Here is a 16,449-nt window from a genome sequence, read left to right on the forward strand (position 1 = left end):
CCAGAGCCCCCCAGTTTGTATGCTTGCGTTAAGTCAAAATATTTTTTTTACTCCGTTGCATGAGGGTCTTGGCCCAGCAGCTCATCGCTGGTTGGTGTTTTTGCTGAAGACACGATGGGTTTTGATCCCGTTTCAAGGCGAGAGGTGGAGGTGGAGGTGCTCAGTGGTCTACAGAGATCTCCATGCTGGGAAAGGAGATGTCTTCAGTCGATAGGGTCTGAAGAGTGAGCACCGCTTTGGCAAAAGGGTTAAAAAAGACCCCAACAATAACCTTGACAGGTTAATAACCGTTTGCTAGGCGAGGTGAACGTTCTCAAACGTCACCTCGCAGATGGAGACTTGTTCAATTCCCCCACCTCCCCCAAGGTGGCAGTGGCACCCCAGGCCAGCACAGTGCCCAACTTCGCAACGGAAGTTTTTCCACTGAAACAAACTATAAGAGGGTTTTTTTAAAGCCTATAGTAAACACAGAAATTTAAAGAAAAAGGGTTGGTGAATTTGCAGTCTCAACCAAAAGGTTTAACATGAAAACCTTTTTCCTTCAGAACTGGTTTTGCCATCCCTGTTGGAAACGAGTGCTGTGTTTGACGATGGGTTGTGTTGTGTGAGTGCGACGGCAAGCGCCAGTGATAGCATTTATGTTTCAATATCGTCATCACGAGAACTTACATCTACGTGAAACCACGGATATCAGCTACTTTCTCTTCCCACACTTTTGGCAGCAGCGCAATGGTCCATATCCTCCATTACCAAATCATAAACGTCGTTTGGAGAGAAACATAATTTGTGGAGAGGTTTTGTGAGAGGTCCTTACAGGGGGGAGCAGTGCCAGATGAGACAGTACCAGCTGGAATTCCCTCTGCCACCCATTCCTGCCTCCAGAGACCAAATATCGGATTTTTGGACAGTGAAACTGATCGTTTATTTTTCAAAGAATATCTGCAATTTCATCAACATCACACAAAGATAAAATGATATCTGAGTCATCGTAGCAGTACCCAATGCTAAACTGGAGAGAGGAAAACGTAGGTGATCTCCGTTATAACTGTAGGTATCGCAATTTTACTCTGAAAAAAACCCAAACATTTTCCCCCGAAAGAAGTCACTAGGTGCCTGTAAATCGTATTCCAAAATCCTCCCAGCCTGTAATACAGGCTGACCTAACAGAAGGATGTTGCCCACAGAGCCAGAAAATGATTCTTGAAGTCAGTAGATCCATGCAAGCATAGCATCAGTGGTTTAACTGAAGCCTCAGGAGTCCTCTCTGAAGCACAGGGTCCGTCTATATTACCGGGTAAGAGGGATAACTGGCGATCCCGCAATGGTTCGCGTGGTTTCTTGACATGCGGATATAGCCCTGGTCACCAAAACGCACGCCCCAACTTTTGGGACAGGAAACAAACAAACAGACATGGGAAAAATGAAATTCCTTTTTCTGTAAGTGAAGCGGCAGCTTTGTCAACATCACAGCACTGAAGTGTTTTCATTAACTGCTTCGTGGGATTTCTAATCCCGTATTAAGTTATGACAAGACTCATCAACATAAAGGGAACTTAAGGTGGGTGTAAGTGTATTTTAAATGCATTTAAAGTTCCTTCACACGGCTAGGATGACATAAAGGTGCTTTGACATGGCTAAGCATGAATCCTTAGGGAATAGTTTAAGGACCAATACCAACTTTCAACTCTGTAACAACCCCCATTGCACAAGCACCCAGCTGACCTCCTTCTCATCTGTATAAATATTGGTCGTTATAAAATTGTGAGGATGTCAGTTTGAGCAGTGGGAGGTTACCTAGGAGAAGCATATCCCTATAGATAGTGAGCATATAGATAACAAGAGTTCAGTGATGCACCGTCCTGCCTTTACCTGTTTTTCACAAGCCAGTAATCCTTATCATTTTGGGTGCCGTAGCCGATCACGAGCACTGCGTGATTCACCTTCTGCGTGCACCGGGGGTCATCGTAGACACCTGGAAAAAAAGGAGTTTGGAAGCACGTCATCAGACCGCAAGACCTCGTCTTTGAGTCAAAGTCAACCTTCAGCAGAGTCACTAATGCTGCTGTCTTAGGTTTTGCCATATTGACGCCTTCATCCAGGAATTAAGCCCCAATTTGCCAAATTCCGCCAAATTTCATAAGCTTTACATGCAGAAAGACACCGAAGACTGTGAAGAAGATCTCCAGGGTAAAAGGACATACCTGACCTGTACAAGAAGAAGGTGGGCTGGGTGGCATCAATGGCGACAGAGACCGGTCCGATGTTGGCTACAGCATCTTTCAGGGCTGCTTCATCGGCGTATGGGAGCTCAACGTACTTGGAGCAAGTGGCGGCTCGTGTGGAAGCACTGTATTGACATGTCCCATTCTGGTAGGAACAAGGGGGAGTTGAGAAAAGGAGCGTGAAGAATCCACCAGGAACATCTCAAGACTTTCAGGTACGTGTTTTCTATCAGCCCTCTTTTACCCTGTGCTACCCCGTTCTTCGCTTTTCTTTGACCAGCATGTTTCTATACACAGGACTACAGAAAAGATGGCTGGAAGGACCTGAAGAGACCATCTTGTCCAGCTCACTTCCCCACAGCAAGGGCAGCCAAACCATTTCAACAGAATTCTCTGCCTTTTTTCTAGAAACCTCCGACAACAAGACTTCTACCACTTCCCTAGAGAAACTGTCCTTGCTTCCTCATCCTTCCCATCAGAAGGCTCCTCCTCACGTTGAACCTAAATTTTTTCTGTTGTAAATTAAGCCCATGGCTTCTCATTCTCCCTCTGGACACAGAGGACAGCACCTTTTGTCTCTGTATCTGCCTTATGCACGTTTGAAGACTTGTATTCCACTTTCCTTTCTTGGACTGAGCTGCTGTTACTTTGACCTGTTTCCATAGGCCATGTTTTCAAGACACCAGGTCATTTCAGGGCATCTCTTGTCTCTGGCCATCAAGACTCTCAGCATTAGGATCTTTATTTTCTTATGGCTCTTTCCTTATGACCTTGCAGCAGTGATACAGCATCTATTACAGGGAACTTTTAAAAAAACAATTGTATGAACATTGTTCACCAGAAACCTCTGCCCGCTGAAATGGCAGAAATATCGATATCCCATTTTTCAGCTACAGAAGATGGAATAATACGGAGAGCTGAGAAGAGGAGCCAGGACTCCTGTCCCATTTTTCCCTTCTGTGTAGTATGTTGCCTCATGATTTATGTAGGACAGAAATAAACATGTAGAAATTCTGGCTCCCAGTCCAGTCATTCACCTATGAGAAAAAAAAAGTCTAAAGGTCCCTTCCCCGGGTCTGAAAGAATCAGCTGCAAAGGCTGAGAAGATGACACGAGACTGGTAGAAACCAAGACAGAGGGAAATCAGTGGGAGAGGAGAAGGGTGTCTGCGCCGGAGAGCAGAACGAATGGCCGTGTTGCTTCCATGCTCACGTGTTTTTCTGCAGATTTCAGGTGCTGTCTAGGGCTGATGCCTACCTGAGCCGTGTAGGGGTAGGACGCATCCGAGTCAATCCCTTGGTTGTCGATGATGTACTGGAAAGCACTGGTCATGAAACCTCCGCTGCAGCCTTTGTTCCCATACATCATGGAGCAGTCAACGAGGTTCTGGACGCTCAGGGACACCAGCTCCCCCGTCTTCAGCTTCACCTGGGCTTCGAGGGCTCCCACGGCGCTGAACGCCCAGCACGACCCACAGGCCCCCTGCAAAAGCCCCAGAGATGCTCAGACCGAGCACGGGACCGAGACATGAAGAGGCACAAAGAGAGCTTCGCACCTGATTCTTCACATCGGTGACGCATCCCTTCTCCCTCCAGTCCACCGTGTCCGGGACTTTGCTGCCAGGCTGCGGTCGGTACGTGGAGGTCCGATTTGGCCGAGGAGCAACGTTCAGCCCAGTTAACAAAGCCGCCACTTCCTCGCTGGTCTGGTGGGAAAAGAAAACGCTGGCTCATGATGTCCTTGTCTCTGATAAGTCTTACAGTGGGTGTGTTGGAAGTGGAGGGGGATTTCCCTTGAACGGTCTGAGCAGCAAGAGTTAGGTTTGTGGAGTCCTTGGCTTTTTTATTTTTTACTTGTAATTCCTAGCCGTTGATTGGAAAGGGCAAGAAAAAGAAAATACAAAGCTTAACTCCAGCACCAAAAATCCCTAGAAGCTGGTACGTTTCATTAAACAACACTACAGCCTTGGGACATTGAAGAGGGATTGTTTGCAAATGTATATAATGACCAGGACCAGGTCCACGCACCCCAAATGCTGCATTAAGAAGGAGTTATTTCCTCACGCCAGATTGCCTCATGCCGGTAGGTTGAACACAGGAATGTCTGAGCAGTTTGTCCACGGTTGCTGGAGTCCACAAGAAGAGGATGGGCTGAGAAGGGTTGTTGGGAGTTTTTCCATCCCTGACCCACTGCTATTCCTTGTTAAATCAACCTCTCAGGTAATTAGAGACAAAGACAAGCCCCTTCTCAGCACCGCGGCCGGCACCTACCATGTCTCCCAGGTGGTTCATGCCCAGCTCGTAGGAGTGCAGCCCCAGGGAGTGCTCCAGATTATGCAGCGTCACCAGTCGCAGGTTCCTCTCCCATGTCGCGCGCCGGTCCCCTTCCTCTTTCTGAAATCAAACGCAGCTTCGTCGTGCGTAGCAACAGCCCCCGCAGCCATTTCGCCCCATTTTATCCCACAAAAGGTCGTCGGGAGCCCCTGCCGAACCGCCCCTGGGAACCAGCAGTGCTTCGCAGCGCTGTCGGCTCTTCTCCCCGCTGCGTGATGCAACGGATGGTCATACCGGAGCAGCACCCACCACGTCAGCACCCCGAGCCACCTCCACCCCCCAAGACGCCCCTACCTCATGACGGTACTCCTTGCCGTAGGTTTTCTTCCAGAGCTGCCAGTGCCAGTCCAGCGCGGGGTCGGGGTGTCCCAGTGCCACCGCCAGCGTGGCCAGGAAGGCGATGGAAGCCAGCAGCTTCATCCCGCTCAGCTGGGACCGGAGAGTCGGAGCGACACGGCACGCACGCTGGGAGCCGAGGGCTCAGGGCTGGAGCTGTGCTTGACCCCTTAGTGACAAATCCGGTTTGGTAAGGGAGGCAGAATGGTGATGACATCCCTGACCTGGACTCCCTGGCATGCCCTTCACTGGGTTTCTACACCGGGTGATGCCGACAGCTCCTGTCCTGCCTGCCCAGACAAGCACCCCACGGCGGCACTGACGGCCCCTCTCGCTGCTGTGTACCCCCAACCCCTGCGAGATGGGAAGAGAAATCCCATCCAGGATTCCGGAACTTCCCTCGGGGGGAAAAGTCTGCTGGACCCAACCCCTGCCCGTGCGGACACCGACACGCAGGGACACATCCGGACACATCCAGACACATGCGGACACATCCAGACATGCGCCTCGTCTCACAGTTCCACCCTGCCCGAGAAACCCTCCCCAAAGGAGGTTTACACATCGCCGGGTCAAGCAGCTGTTTTGACAAACCTGTGTTTTCCAGCACCTTAAAAAGCAAAAAAAAAAAAAAAAAAATTAAAATAAAAAAATCCTATTTTTATCCAACCAACGTTCACCAGCTCCTGAGGATGGGTTACCACGTGCAATTCAACTACCCAGAGAGGGCTTGGAGGAGATTAGAGAGAAGACGGAGTCAGAGTCAACATAAAAATATTGTCTCTTCGGTTTTACTTCCTCAAAGTTCAGTCCTCCCAGAGGGGTGTTAAAATACAAAAGCACCCAACGTACCTGAAAAGGCTTCCTCGGGTGGCGGTACCGATCCTCAGCTCCCCGGCAGCGTGCGGGTAGGGGGGATGCCGGGGACGAATCCCACGCGTCCTCAGCGCCGGGACGCCCAGGTCCTCTGGCACACGGCAGCGGCAGCTCGTCGGACAAATCACGAGTCAGGAAATGAGGAAATGCTCTGATTTCATTTTCGCTTAGCTGGGAACTGGGCTTGCCGTGCAGGTCACGGGGTTATTTGAAGCAGGACCCTCGATACCGTCAGAAAATGATGGCAGATGAGAACGTTTCCTTTTTCCAGCACCCCAAAAATTAACGGCAAGGCTCTCACGGTGGTTTATGTGGCTTATGGGGCCAGCGGGCAGGAGCAGGGGTCACACTCCTCTGACTGGATTTCTGCATTTTTGTGACTTGGTGCTGAGCTAAGAGACAGGATGAGGTCAAGCACGGAGCCTTGCTACTGGTTTGAACTGGGTGGAGCTGAGCTCCCATCTCACCGCAGCAGCGTACCAACCAGACCAAAGCCAGCTCTTCGAAAAAAATCACATTTATTCACTTTTCTGTGGGGTAGCACAGAGGGGAAGACACGGTTTAAATACAGTCATGGGATGGAGCTGAGCTGGCCAGCCTCGGCGCCACACGGACAGCAGGAGATGCATTTAATGCACATTACATTGCAGTCAGGCTGAAAACACAGTCAGCAAAGTCTCCAGCTGCCTGGAAATCACGCTCCAGCCTCCTCTCAGGGCATCCTCTGGGTTCCCACGAAGGACAACCAGGCAGGAGCATGCATTTCTCACCACTACGAAGCACCCTTGGACATAAAATGGCTGCAAGAAACCATCTTCTAAGAGAGGAGCAGGAGGAAGCAAAACAGTGTCTGAAGAGCTTTGAAGATGCAGCTGAGTCATTTTCTAAAAAGCTGCCGGAGATTGCAAGAGTTAGCAATGACAACAGAGAGCCTTCCACCTCAAGAAGTGAAATAATTCCCAACAGATTATCCGTTATTAGTGGAAAAGTTCCTGGGGAGGGTGAATGAGATGGTCATACTCGATGAGACGCTTGAACAAACCAACTGCGATCGCTCCCGATTCCTACTGCCTATCTGTGGAAACGCAACGGGCTTCCTCAAGAAGGGGAGGTTGGAGTAGAGCCAGGCACGCTCGAGATCAGCAGGGCGAGCGGTGGCATCTCAAGAGCTTCTCCCAAAAGCAGGGAACCCCTCTAGATCTGGGGGTAAGCACCGTAGCTGGCAATCCCGCAGTGGTTTCCACGGTTCCTCGCCATCCGGATATAGCCCTGGTCACCAAAATGCACGCCCCAACTTTTGGAAGAAGAAAGAAGCAAAAATTAGGCAACGGGAGGTAACTGCCTCCTTCCGTACTGCCCCTCAGCCCCACTTTTTTCTCTCCCCACCCCTTTTTTTTCAACTCGTGCTTCCTCCTCAGCAGCCACAGGAATAGCCAAATTTGCATCTTTTGGCCAAAAAGGCTGAACCTCCTGACTGCTTCCCTGCCAAATTGTGCTGCCACAAACTCTTCTAAGGGGGAGGCAGAGGAAAATCACTTCTTTTCTATGTGCTGGGATGAGTCAAAACCACCAGGGAAATACCAAAGGTGTATGAATTAGTTTTGTATATTAAAAATGCCTTTTTTTTTTTTTTTTTTTTAAATCCTACTAAGGCCAGAGATGAGAGAGGAGGAAACTGGTGGGTTTTAGCCCAGCTCTGACATGAGGATAAGGGAGCTTTGTTGACAGAACTGCCCACAGTTGGGGTTTTTTTGTTGTTGTTTTTTAAAAAGATAATGGTGTTCGGTTGGTGAATGCGGCTTTGCTGACATCGCAGGTTTGTTTTTTTCCCCAGAGATGTGTCTGTCCGAGCAGCACTCTCCAATTTCAACACTTTCTTCTTGTTCTGCATTTTAAACAGCGAAAAACACGTTCACAAATACATTTTGAGGCAAGGGGCAGCCCGGCTGCAATGATCCTTGAGGCTGTGCCTCCAAATTGGCCAAAGGAGGGGGTTCGCCGGCGTGTCCCCAAATCAAACCAGCTCGGTTTCTCTCTCCGAGAAGCACCAGCCCTTTGCGCTGACTCAGCGCCCAGGAACACTGGAAACCCTGGAGTTTCCCACAGAGCTGAAATCCCATTTTTTGAGCCAGCACCGAGGAGTCAGGCAGGAGCGTTTTAGGTGGCATACGTCAATTTGGGTTTATAGGGCTTAATCAAGGGCCCTTTACACCGTGGTTGTGACGGAGCTGAGCCCTAAACATCCCTAAAGAAAGCTGAGGGGCATTGAAAAGCGCGTTGCTGGCACATCCTCGAAACCTTCAGGGTGCCCCTCGGAGCGGAGGCTGAAAGGAAAAGCTGCTCAGCGACTGGGTTTGCTGTACCTGTTTTTCACGAGCCAGTAGTCCTCCCCATCGGAAGAGCCGTAGCCGATGACGAGCACGGCGTGATTCACCACCTGAGAGCAGCTCGGGTCATGGTAGATACCTGGAAGACGTTTGGAAACAGCCTTTGGACAACTTGCCCTAAGTCATTGCCCAAACGGGAATTAAATTCACTCTTTGGGAGGTGTCGCCAATGCCCGTCGCCAAGAACGAGGGCAACATAAGCTAAATTCAAGTCAAAGCTGAAATAATTTATATTTAGGGAAGTTGGGTCATGGGAAGGAAAGCGCAGCCTTTTCTCTTGATCCCCTGGAAGACCCACCAGATTTGTACAAGAAGAAGGTAGGCTGACTGGCATCGATGCTGACCGAGATGGGCCCCACGTTGGCGACAGCATCCTTCAGCGCGGCTTCGTCGCCGTGCGGCAGCTCGACGTACCTGGAACACGTGGCTGCCCGCGCCGCTGGGTTGTAGCGGCACGTGCTGTCCTGGCAAACAAAGGCAAGGGGGAAAACGCGTCAGATCCTGCAGAGAGCCCTGCTCTGCGTTATGCGAGTCAGAACTGATGCTTGCGGCATTAAAGACAGACAACACCATGGTTTTCCAAAGTCGGTTTCCTCTGGAGCCACAGGACTATTAATTCCTCCATTTTAAGCTCAGCCAGCCTAAGCGTTGCCCAGGGCTGATGCCTACCTGAGCCGTGTAGGGGTAGGATGCATCCGAGTCAATCCCTTGGTTGTCGATGATGTACTGGAAAGCTTTGTTTTTCCATCCGCCACCGCAGCCTTTGTTCCCATAGCGCCTGGAGCAGTCAACGAGGTTCTGGGCGCTCAGGGACACCAGCTCCCCCGTCTTCAGCTTCACCTGGGCTTCGAGGGCTCCCACGGCGCTGAACGCCCAGCACGACCCACAGGCGCCCTGCAAAAGCCCCAGAGATGCTCAGACGCTGCCCCACGGGACCAAGATATGGGGAGGTGCAGAGAGAGCTTCAAACCTGGTTCTTCACATTCGTGACGCATCCCTTCTCCCTCCAGTCCACCGTGTCCGGGACTTTGCTGCCAGGCTGCGGTCGGTACGTGGAGGTCCGGTTTGGCCGAGGAGCAACGTTCAGCCCAGTTAACAAAGCCACCACTTCCTCGCTGGTCTGGTGGGAAGGAGCACAGAGGCGTTCGCGACGTGCTGAGGTTTACTTTGCACAAGGAGAGCGGATCTATCCACACATCCCACCCCACCGAAAGGACCAGGTTTGGCCTTGCAGCCTCCGCGGACTGACGCATGTAGCTGCGACATCGCCAACACAGTGCATTTCATCCCCCTCGACCAAACGCGTGACTCCATGCTTGAGCCTCGCGGCGCAGCCGGCACCTACCATGTCTCCCAGGTGGTTCATGCCCAGCTCGTAGGAGTGCAGCCCCAGGGAGTGCTCCAGATTATGCAGCGTCACCAGTCGCAGGTTCCTCTCCCATGTCGCGCGCCGGTCCCCTTCCTCTTTCTGAAATCAAACGCAGCTTCGTTGTGTGTAGCAACAGCCCCCGCAGCCATTTCGCCCCATTTTATCCCACAAAAGGTCGTCGGGAGCCCCTGCCGAACCGCCCCTGGGAACCAGCAGTGCTTCGCAGCGCTGTCGGCTCTTCTCCCCGCTGCGTGATGCAACGGATGGTCATACCGGAGCAGCACCCACCACGTCAGCACCCCGAGCCACCTCCACCCCCCCAAGACGCCCCTACCTCATGACGGTACTCCTTGCCGTAGGTTTTCTTCCAGAGCTGCCAGTGCCAGTCCAGCGCGGGGTCGGGGTGTCCCAGTGCCACCGCCAGCGTGGCCAGGAAGGCGATGGAAGCCAGCAGCTTCATCCCGCTCAGCTGGGACCGGGGAGGCAGTGCCAGACCCCAACCTGGGGGTTTTCCTTCCCCACCGATTCCCAAACCCACCCCCATCCCCTTAGCACCCTTTTCCTTGGCTAGGAGCTGTCTCCGGTCACACAGCCATGCTCCGTGGCCCCGGTGCAACCGTGACACAGGGCCAGCCCCTTCCCGCACGCACACCTGCGGTGCCACCCCCCCCAAGAAAATCTCTTCTAAGGAAACTTCGCGCAGCCCCGAGTGTTTCCTCTGCCAACTTTTCCGTCTCCGTTGCTGCAGCAGCTCTCGAGGAAAAGGAGCAGTCGAGGGGGGCACGCCAAGGAGGTAGAGATGAACTTTGTCCCCCCGGCGAGCGCAAAGGGACGGTTTCTCCACGTTCTCCAGCCAAAAATCACCCCAGGGAGATCTCTCACCTGCCTGCCCGGCCACGGTGCAGCTTCCCACGGAGCCCGGCTCGGCCTCGGGACGGGTGCGAGGGGCCTGGGACAGCACGGGAGTGCGAGGAGGTCCCTCCGCTTGCTGCAGCCGGGAGCCAGCAAACGAGGAAATGCTCCGATTTCACTTTCTTTTCACAGCGTTCTGGTGTCAAACCGCCCTGACGGCGCATCCCGGCAGGCCCCGACAAATTAACCAGCATCCCTCATCCTCTCCATCACCCGGCCGGGGCATTTGCCACCCACGTCTTGGTGCGTGGGTGTGAGTGGGAGAAAGAAACTTATTTTAAAGTGTCTAAATTTCTTTTGCGTGACCTTTTAATCACCTTCCCATCCTGTTAGGGCTTGCCTTGAGCTTTGCTGCAGTCATTTTTCAATCTGTTTCATTAAAAAGAACACTTGGATTTGGGGGAGACACGGGGTTTGGCTGCCAAACGCCACCCAGCCCTGGCACAAACGTTTGCCCCAAAGCCACGGCGCTGCAGCCCACACCAGCTCTTTATTTACTGCTCTACTTTCTTCCTCCTTAATCCCCCCCCGTATTTCTTCAGCCGGTTTCAGGGGCCCTGCAAAACCAGCTGGGATTTTGCAAAAAGACCCCAGCAGCGTCTTTTCTCCCCGCTTCGCTCCAGAGCCGGCCATGTTTTGCCGTGGGTTCCTGTCCCCTTGGGAAAGGGAAGGACTTTTCCACCACTGCAGCCCCTTCCCGCCACGGGGTCAGGACAGCACAGAACAAACCAGCCCGAGCGTTTCTTCCCAACGGTGTTTATTTTAAAAATAAAGTCGTATCATTCTCTGCAGCCCCCACTGGGATGCAGGGTGAGGGGAGACAGATCCGCGCTCTCCATGGGGATATTCCACCTGCACGGGATTTCCCCGTGCATCCGCATCCCCAGAGGCAGAGGCCGGCGCCGGACCTGTTTGCGCAAGCATCTCCGGACGGATCAGACTCTCTGGAGCCGGCCAAGCCCGGCCCCGAGTGTCTGCGGCCGCGGGAAGGCAGAACCCGGCACACACGGTGCCGGCATGGCAAAGGAGTCCCAGGAAAACAGAGTTGGGGGGAGCTCATCGCACCGTTCACCCACAGCTGGGGGGGTCTCTCCCCTCTCCTGGGGGAGATTTCTCACGGAGAGGCAGAGATTCCCCCCCGGAGCGACATCAGCTTCGGAGATTGGGAGCGAAAAGGCCGAGTTTGAACACAGGGAAGCAGGGAGGGCGGCTGGACGCGGCGCGGGAAGGGAGCGCGCCGGGAGCGCTCACATCTTGGGGAAGCTGGCGAGGTTGGCGATGCCGCAGGCGTTGTTCATGTTGCGCGCCAGGAGGACGTAGCCCTTGTTGCCCCACTCCTCGCCCCAGCTGTGGGGAGGAAAGGCAGAGCCTGAGCCGCCGGCAGAGCCGCCGGCAAACCCCGACCCGGTGAAAAGCAGCCCTGCTGTCCTGCCGTACCTGTTCTTGATGATCCAGTGCTTGGTGCCCTTCTGCGTGCCGTAGCCCACCGCCAGCACCGCGTGGTTGATGTTTTCGGCATTGCAGCTCTCGTCGTAGTACACGCCTGGGGGACAGGAGGGACGGTTACTCTCCGGATAAGCCACCCAGCTGTGCCTCAGTTTCCCCGAGCTGCCCCGCAGCCAGTGGACACCAGAGGGGGTCCTGTCCCCCCGCCGCCAGCCCCTCACCCCGGCTGTAGAACTGGAAGGAGGGCAGGCTGGCGTCAATGCCCACGGAGACGGGTCCGATCCTGGCCACGGCCCTCTTCAAAGCCTTCTCGTTCCCTTCGGGGATTTCCCGGTAGCCGCGGCACTTGGCGGCCTTCCCGGTGGGGCTGTACATGCAGCTCTCGTCCTGCGTGGGACCAGCAAGGTCAAGGTGAGAAGGGGACGGGAGGGCAGTCGGGGCAGGGGGAGCAGACGGAGACCTTACCCCCCCTCCCAGCCCCAGACCTGGCCGATGTAAGGGTAGGCATCCTCCGAGTCGATGCCGCGGTTCTGCCGGACGTACTCGAAGGCGTTGGTCATGTAGCCGCCGCCGCAGCCGTCGTTGTTGGCCACGCAATCCACCAGGTTTTGGGGGCTGAGGGAGAGCAGCTTCCCCGTCTTCCGCTTCAGCTGCCCCTCCAGCGCGCCCACCGAGCTGAAAGCCCAGCAGGAGCCGCACTGGCCCTGTGGGGACACGATGGGTGACACCGGGGTGCCACCCCGCTCCGGGCACCCCCGGGAGCACCCTGCTTACCTGGTTCTTGACAGGCGTCACGTAGCCTTTTCTCCTCCAGTCCACGGCAGCCGGGGCCCTCTCGGTCCAGTCGGGGACGTAGAGCGTGTCGTTGTGACGTGGGCGGCCACGGGGCACCTTCAAGCCCGTCATCATCCTCACCACCTCCTCGCTGGTCTGGGGAAGGAGCCCGGAGTGGATGGGTGCAGCCCCGAGGCTGCTGGGCAGAGCAGCACCCAAGGGTGCTCAGTTCCCTCTCTCCCACCCCATAACCGTCCCCCCCGGGGCAACACTCACCATGTCACCCAGGTGGTTCATGGCCAGCTCGAAGGTGTGGACGCCCAGCGCGTGCTCCAGGTTGTGGGTGTTGATGTACTTGAGGTTCTTCTCCCAGATCAGCCTCCGCGCCACCTCGTCCGCCTGCACCACGGGGTGAGACGGCGCTGGGCGGAGGGGTCCTGCCCGTGTCCCCCCCCCACCACCACCGTGGGGACACCCGCAGGGACACCAGCCCCAGCCCCATGGGGACATCACCAGGGTGGTCCCCAGCTCCCCCCCAGTAATCCCGCAGGGGCCGGTCCCCTCCTGCGCGGCTCTGCCGTACCTCACCGTTGTACTGCTTGCGATAGGTTTTCTTCCACAGGTCCCACTGGGTGTCCAGCTCCCGCTCGGGGTGCAGCTGGGCCACCGCCGCCGGGACCAGCAGGGCCAGCAGCGTGGGCCACCACATCCTGGGGAGCGGGGACAGAGACTGAGCCCGGGAGGGCTGGATGGGGGACAGGACCCCGCGCCCACGGCCGTGTCGGCTACAGGGGACTGGGACCTCGTGCCCACCCCAGCGCCGGGCTATAGGGGCCAGGACCCTGCGTCCATCCCGTTTCCAGGCCATGGGGGACCCTATGCACCCCATTATTGAGCATTATTGTGGGACTGGGGCCCCACACCCACCCTGGGGGTGACCAGAACCCTGCACCCACCCCACTAACAGCCCATGGGAGCCAGCACCCCCTGCCCACCCCTGTTTTGGGGCCGGGACCCCGCCGCGGGCAGTGCTGGCCGGGCGCAGGCATCACATGAGCCGGGACAGCTGGTTCCCATTACCGCGCCGCTGGCGCCTTTCCGGCAGCCCCAAGCTATGGGGAAACTGAATTTTGGGGGCGCACGGAGCAGGGGGGGCAGGCAGGGGGGGGACACCCAGGCATCCTGCCCCTCCTTTGCTTTACCCACTCACCCCCGGCATCTGCTTTCTCACCAGACCCCCGGGGCAGAGCAGGGATGGGGACGCCAGCCCGAGCCTGCAGCCCACAGCCCCGCTTGATGCTCCGTGCCTCAGTTTCCCCGTTTGCGCCTCTAAGGCTCCCGACGCTGCCACACGGGACCCTATTTCCCCCCCACTCCCACTGGGGTCCATTTCCCTGGGGGAAAAAGCCACCCGACTGCCCCAGCAATGCCTCGGTGGGTCTCCCGTCCACCCGTGGGACCCTCTCCCACGCCGCTTACCCCAGCATCGTGCTGTCGGTGGGAGGACGGCGCAGCCTGGGACCGGGGGATGCGGGTGCCGCGTCCGCAGCTCTTTTATGCCGCTGGATTGAGGAAGCTAAGAGGCAGCTGGAAAATTTTGGCAATCGCTCGGTTTTGCACAGGGTTGGAGGGAAGGAGGAGACGCGGGGGGATGCAGCCCCGGCTCCCTCCCGGCTCCACGTGATGCTGCGGCACAGAGCTGAGTCAGCCCCGGCTCAGGGGCCAGCGGCTCGGGATCCTGCCCCGGGGACAGCCTCCTGCCCCGGGGATGTCCTCTGGCCCCAGCATCCCGCCCTGGGGACACCTCCTCGTCCCAGGGTCGCCCTCCTGCCCCACGGTAGAGGAGCCGCTTGTGTTCCCGGGAGACCCACGATCCTCCCCAGCACCCCAGGGAGGGCCGAGCACCCACTTGCTTCAGGAGAGGCACTACACGGCAGGATTAGACCCTCCCCAGCAACTCAGGGTCGTTGCGTGACATCTGGAGCAGAGGACAGGACCTCATCTCTGTCCCTTAATGTCCCCAGCCCAGCACTGCTTCCCCGGCCACCCCCCGTGCCCAGTTCTGGGGGCCCAGGCTCCTCCCTGACCCCAGGCAGCAAGGCCACGGGGAAGCGGGGCCAGACGGTGCTTTCTGCGGTGACTGGCACCTCGTCACGCGGCTCCCGCCGGGACGAGTCAGAAAACCTTGTTCACTGCCCGGAAGGTCCCGGTGTGACCGGGTGGCGTTAGTCCCCTGTCCCAGGCATGCCACGCCGAGGACATCGTCATCATCCAGCCGAGGGTACGAGGATGGAGCGTCCCGGGGAGCAAGGGGCAGAGTTAAGGGGATGGGAGCAGCACCGAGGCACGGATGCAGGCTGGAGCCACCTCTAAACTACACCCACGTCACCCCATCACCGCGGGGTCCCCAGGGAGAGGGACCCGCACCCCACACGCGAGCTCACCCTCCCCGGCTGCTGAGAAAGGGGGTGGCTGAGTCAGCCCGGGGCTCCGCCGCGGACTCATCGCCCCGAGCACGGGGCCCTGACTCGGCCGCGCATGACCAAGCGACGAGGCCACCCGCACGGGGACCAAACGGCGGAGAGCCGAGCATTTTAGGGGGCCACACTCCTCACAGACGGGGCCAGAGGTAGATCAGAGGCAGCGGGGAGGTGAGGCTGAAGTAGGGGCACTGGGCTGTATCCCCGCTCCGGCTGCAGGGCTCGGGGAGAACACGACGATCCACGAACGCGGAGATCACGAGGGACTGCTAACAGGCTCCAGCCCACGACTGCAAGTAATTAAGAGGGGGAAGAAGGGAGGGAGCTCGCGGGAAAGGCAGCACCCGGGGCCCATCCCGTCTCTGCTGCCCCAGCATCGCGGCAAGGCCAAGGACGGGGATTCAGGGCAACACCGTTGTGACCACGGCCGCAGCACGGGGGGAGGCAGAAACGAGACAGAGCTTTGAAAAAGGGAAAATATCTTGTTGTAAAATCTCTGCTACGTATAATCATCTGCAAGTCCTGCAACAAGAGGGAGCCCCGGGCCCAAAACAAGGCCCCCCGAGGAGCAGGTTTGGCTCCTGCCCGCCCCAAGCGATTGTACGATAAAATAACCCCCCCTCACATTATTGAAAAATAATACAGTTATCAAAACGGGATGGGAAGGGGACTAGCCTCCCCCCGGCTCTGTCCCACCTCCCCGCAACAGCACCACACGCCAGCCCCTCCCGCAGCCCACAGGAGGGGCCCGGGGACCCCGCGGCGGGGGGGTGGCAGATGCCGAGACCCCGCCAGCCCCTCACCAGTCCTCGTCCTTCGCCGCTGCCAGCGCCAAAGCCAGGCCGGCGTTTCCCAACGGGTTCGGCGTTTGCCGGCTGTTCCAGCTGGTTTCTTTTCCCCAGCGGCTTGAATCGTCCGTGGCAGGACCCGACATCAGGGGGCTACAGCAGCGTCACCCACGAGCGCTGGGGGAGAGCCGGGCGCTCGGCCTGGGGCCACGCGGGCCTGGAAGTCGTTGCTTTTCATCCATGCGGCCCCCAGGTCCCGGTGTGCTCAGGGCAGGGAGGTTTCGAAGCACCACGGGCAAGTCCAGCTCCCACTGCTGCCCTGGGACAGAGCTCAACCGCCGAAGGACATCACCCCAGAAAGCGTCAGAGCTGTAGCTTCACAAAGGTCGGGTTCCCCAGGGCTTGAGTTCTGTAGAAATGGGAATTTTCCTCCTCCTCCTCCAGCAGTTGAGCGCTGCTCCATCCTCCGTCCGGTCGGGCTGGCACGGCTCCGACGCTGGAGGACAGTGCAGCTCAGCGCTGGTCCTTC

General features: G+C 56.7%; 3 protein-coding genes across 4 annotated transcripts; all 3 read right to left on the reverse strand.

Annotated features, from left to right (window-relative positions):
* Positions 1-908: 908 nt before the first annotated feature.
* Positions 909-5,803, reverse strand: LOC127027058 (cathepsin S-like). Its single transcript, XM_050912444.1, has 8 exons — positions 5,741-5,803; positions 4,850-5,060; positions 4,493-4,615; positions 3,778-3,927; positions 3,480-3,704; positions 2,202-2,367; positions 1,870-1,972; positions 909-1,382 (listed from the first exon to the last, which is right to left on the reverse strand). The coding sequence occupies exons 2-8, from the start codon at positions 4,973-4,975 to the stop codon at positions 1,283-1,285; spliced, it is 993 nt and encodes a 330-aa protein (XP_050768401.1). The 5' UTR covers positions 4,976-5,060; positions 5,741-5,803; the 3' UTR covers positions 909-1,282.
* A 1,155-nt stretch (positions 5,804-6,958) lies between these two features.
* Positions 6,959-9,982, reverse strand: CTSS (cathepsin S). Of its 2 annotated transcripts, XM_050912445.1 has the most exons (7): positions 9,855-9,982; positions 9,497-9,619; positions 9,122-9,271; positions 8,821-9,045; positions 8,450-8,615; positions 8,128-8,230; positions 6,959-7,058 (listed from the first exon to the last, which is right to left on the reverse strand). In XM_050912445.1, the coding sequence occupies exons 1-7, from the start codon at positions 9,978-9,980 to the stop codon at positions 6,959-6,961; spliced, it is 993 nt and encodes a 330-aa protein (XP_050768402.1). In that variant the 5' UTR covers positions 9,981-9,982. The 2 variants fall into 2 exon arrangements, with proteins under 2 accessions (XP_050768402.1, XP_050768403.1); XM_050912446.1 differs by lacking the exon at positions 9,122-9,271.
* A 1,196-nt stretch (positions 9,983-11,178) lies between these two features.
* On the reverse strand, positions 11,179-14,214 carry CTSK (cathepsin K). Its single transcript, XM_050912443.1, has 8 exons — positions 14,132-14,214; positions 13,236-13,362; positions 12,929-13,051; positions 12,653-12,808; positions 12,364-12,582; positions 12,100-12,265; positions 11,870-11,975; positions 11,179-11,779 (listed from the first exon to the last, which is right to left on the reverse strand). Exons 1-8 carry the CDS (start codon positions 14,137-14,139, stop codon positions 11,680-11,682), a joined length of 1,005 nt encoding a protein of 334 aa, XP_050768400.1. The 5' UTR covers positions 14,140-14,214; the 3' UTR covers positions 11,179-11,679.
* Positions 14,215-16,449: the final 2,235 nt, after the last annotated feature.

This window comes from Gymnogyps californianus, chromosome 29 (genome assembly GCF_018139145.2).
Source record: "Gymnogyps californianus isolate 813 chromosome 29, ASM1813914v2, whole genome shotgun sequence".
Lineage (NCBI taxonomy): Eukaryota > Metazoa > Chordata > Aves > Accipitriformes > Cathartidae > Gymnogyps > Gymnogyps californianus.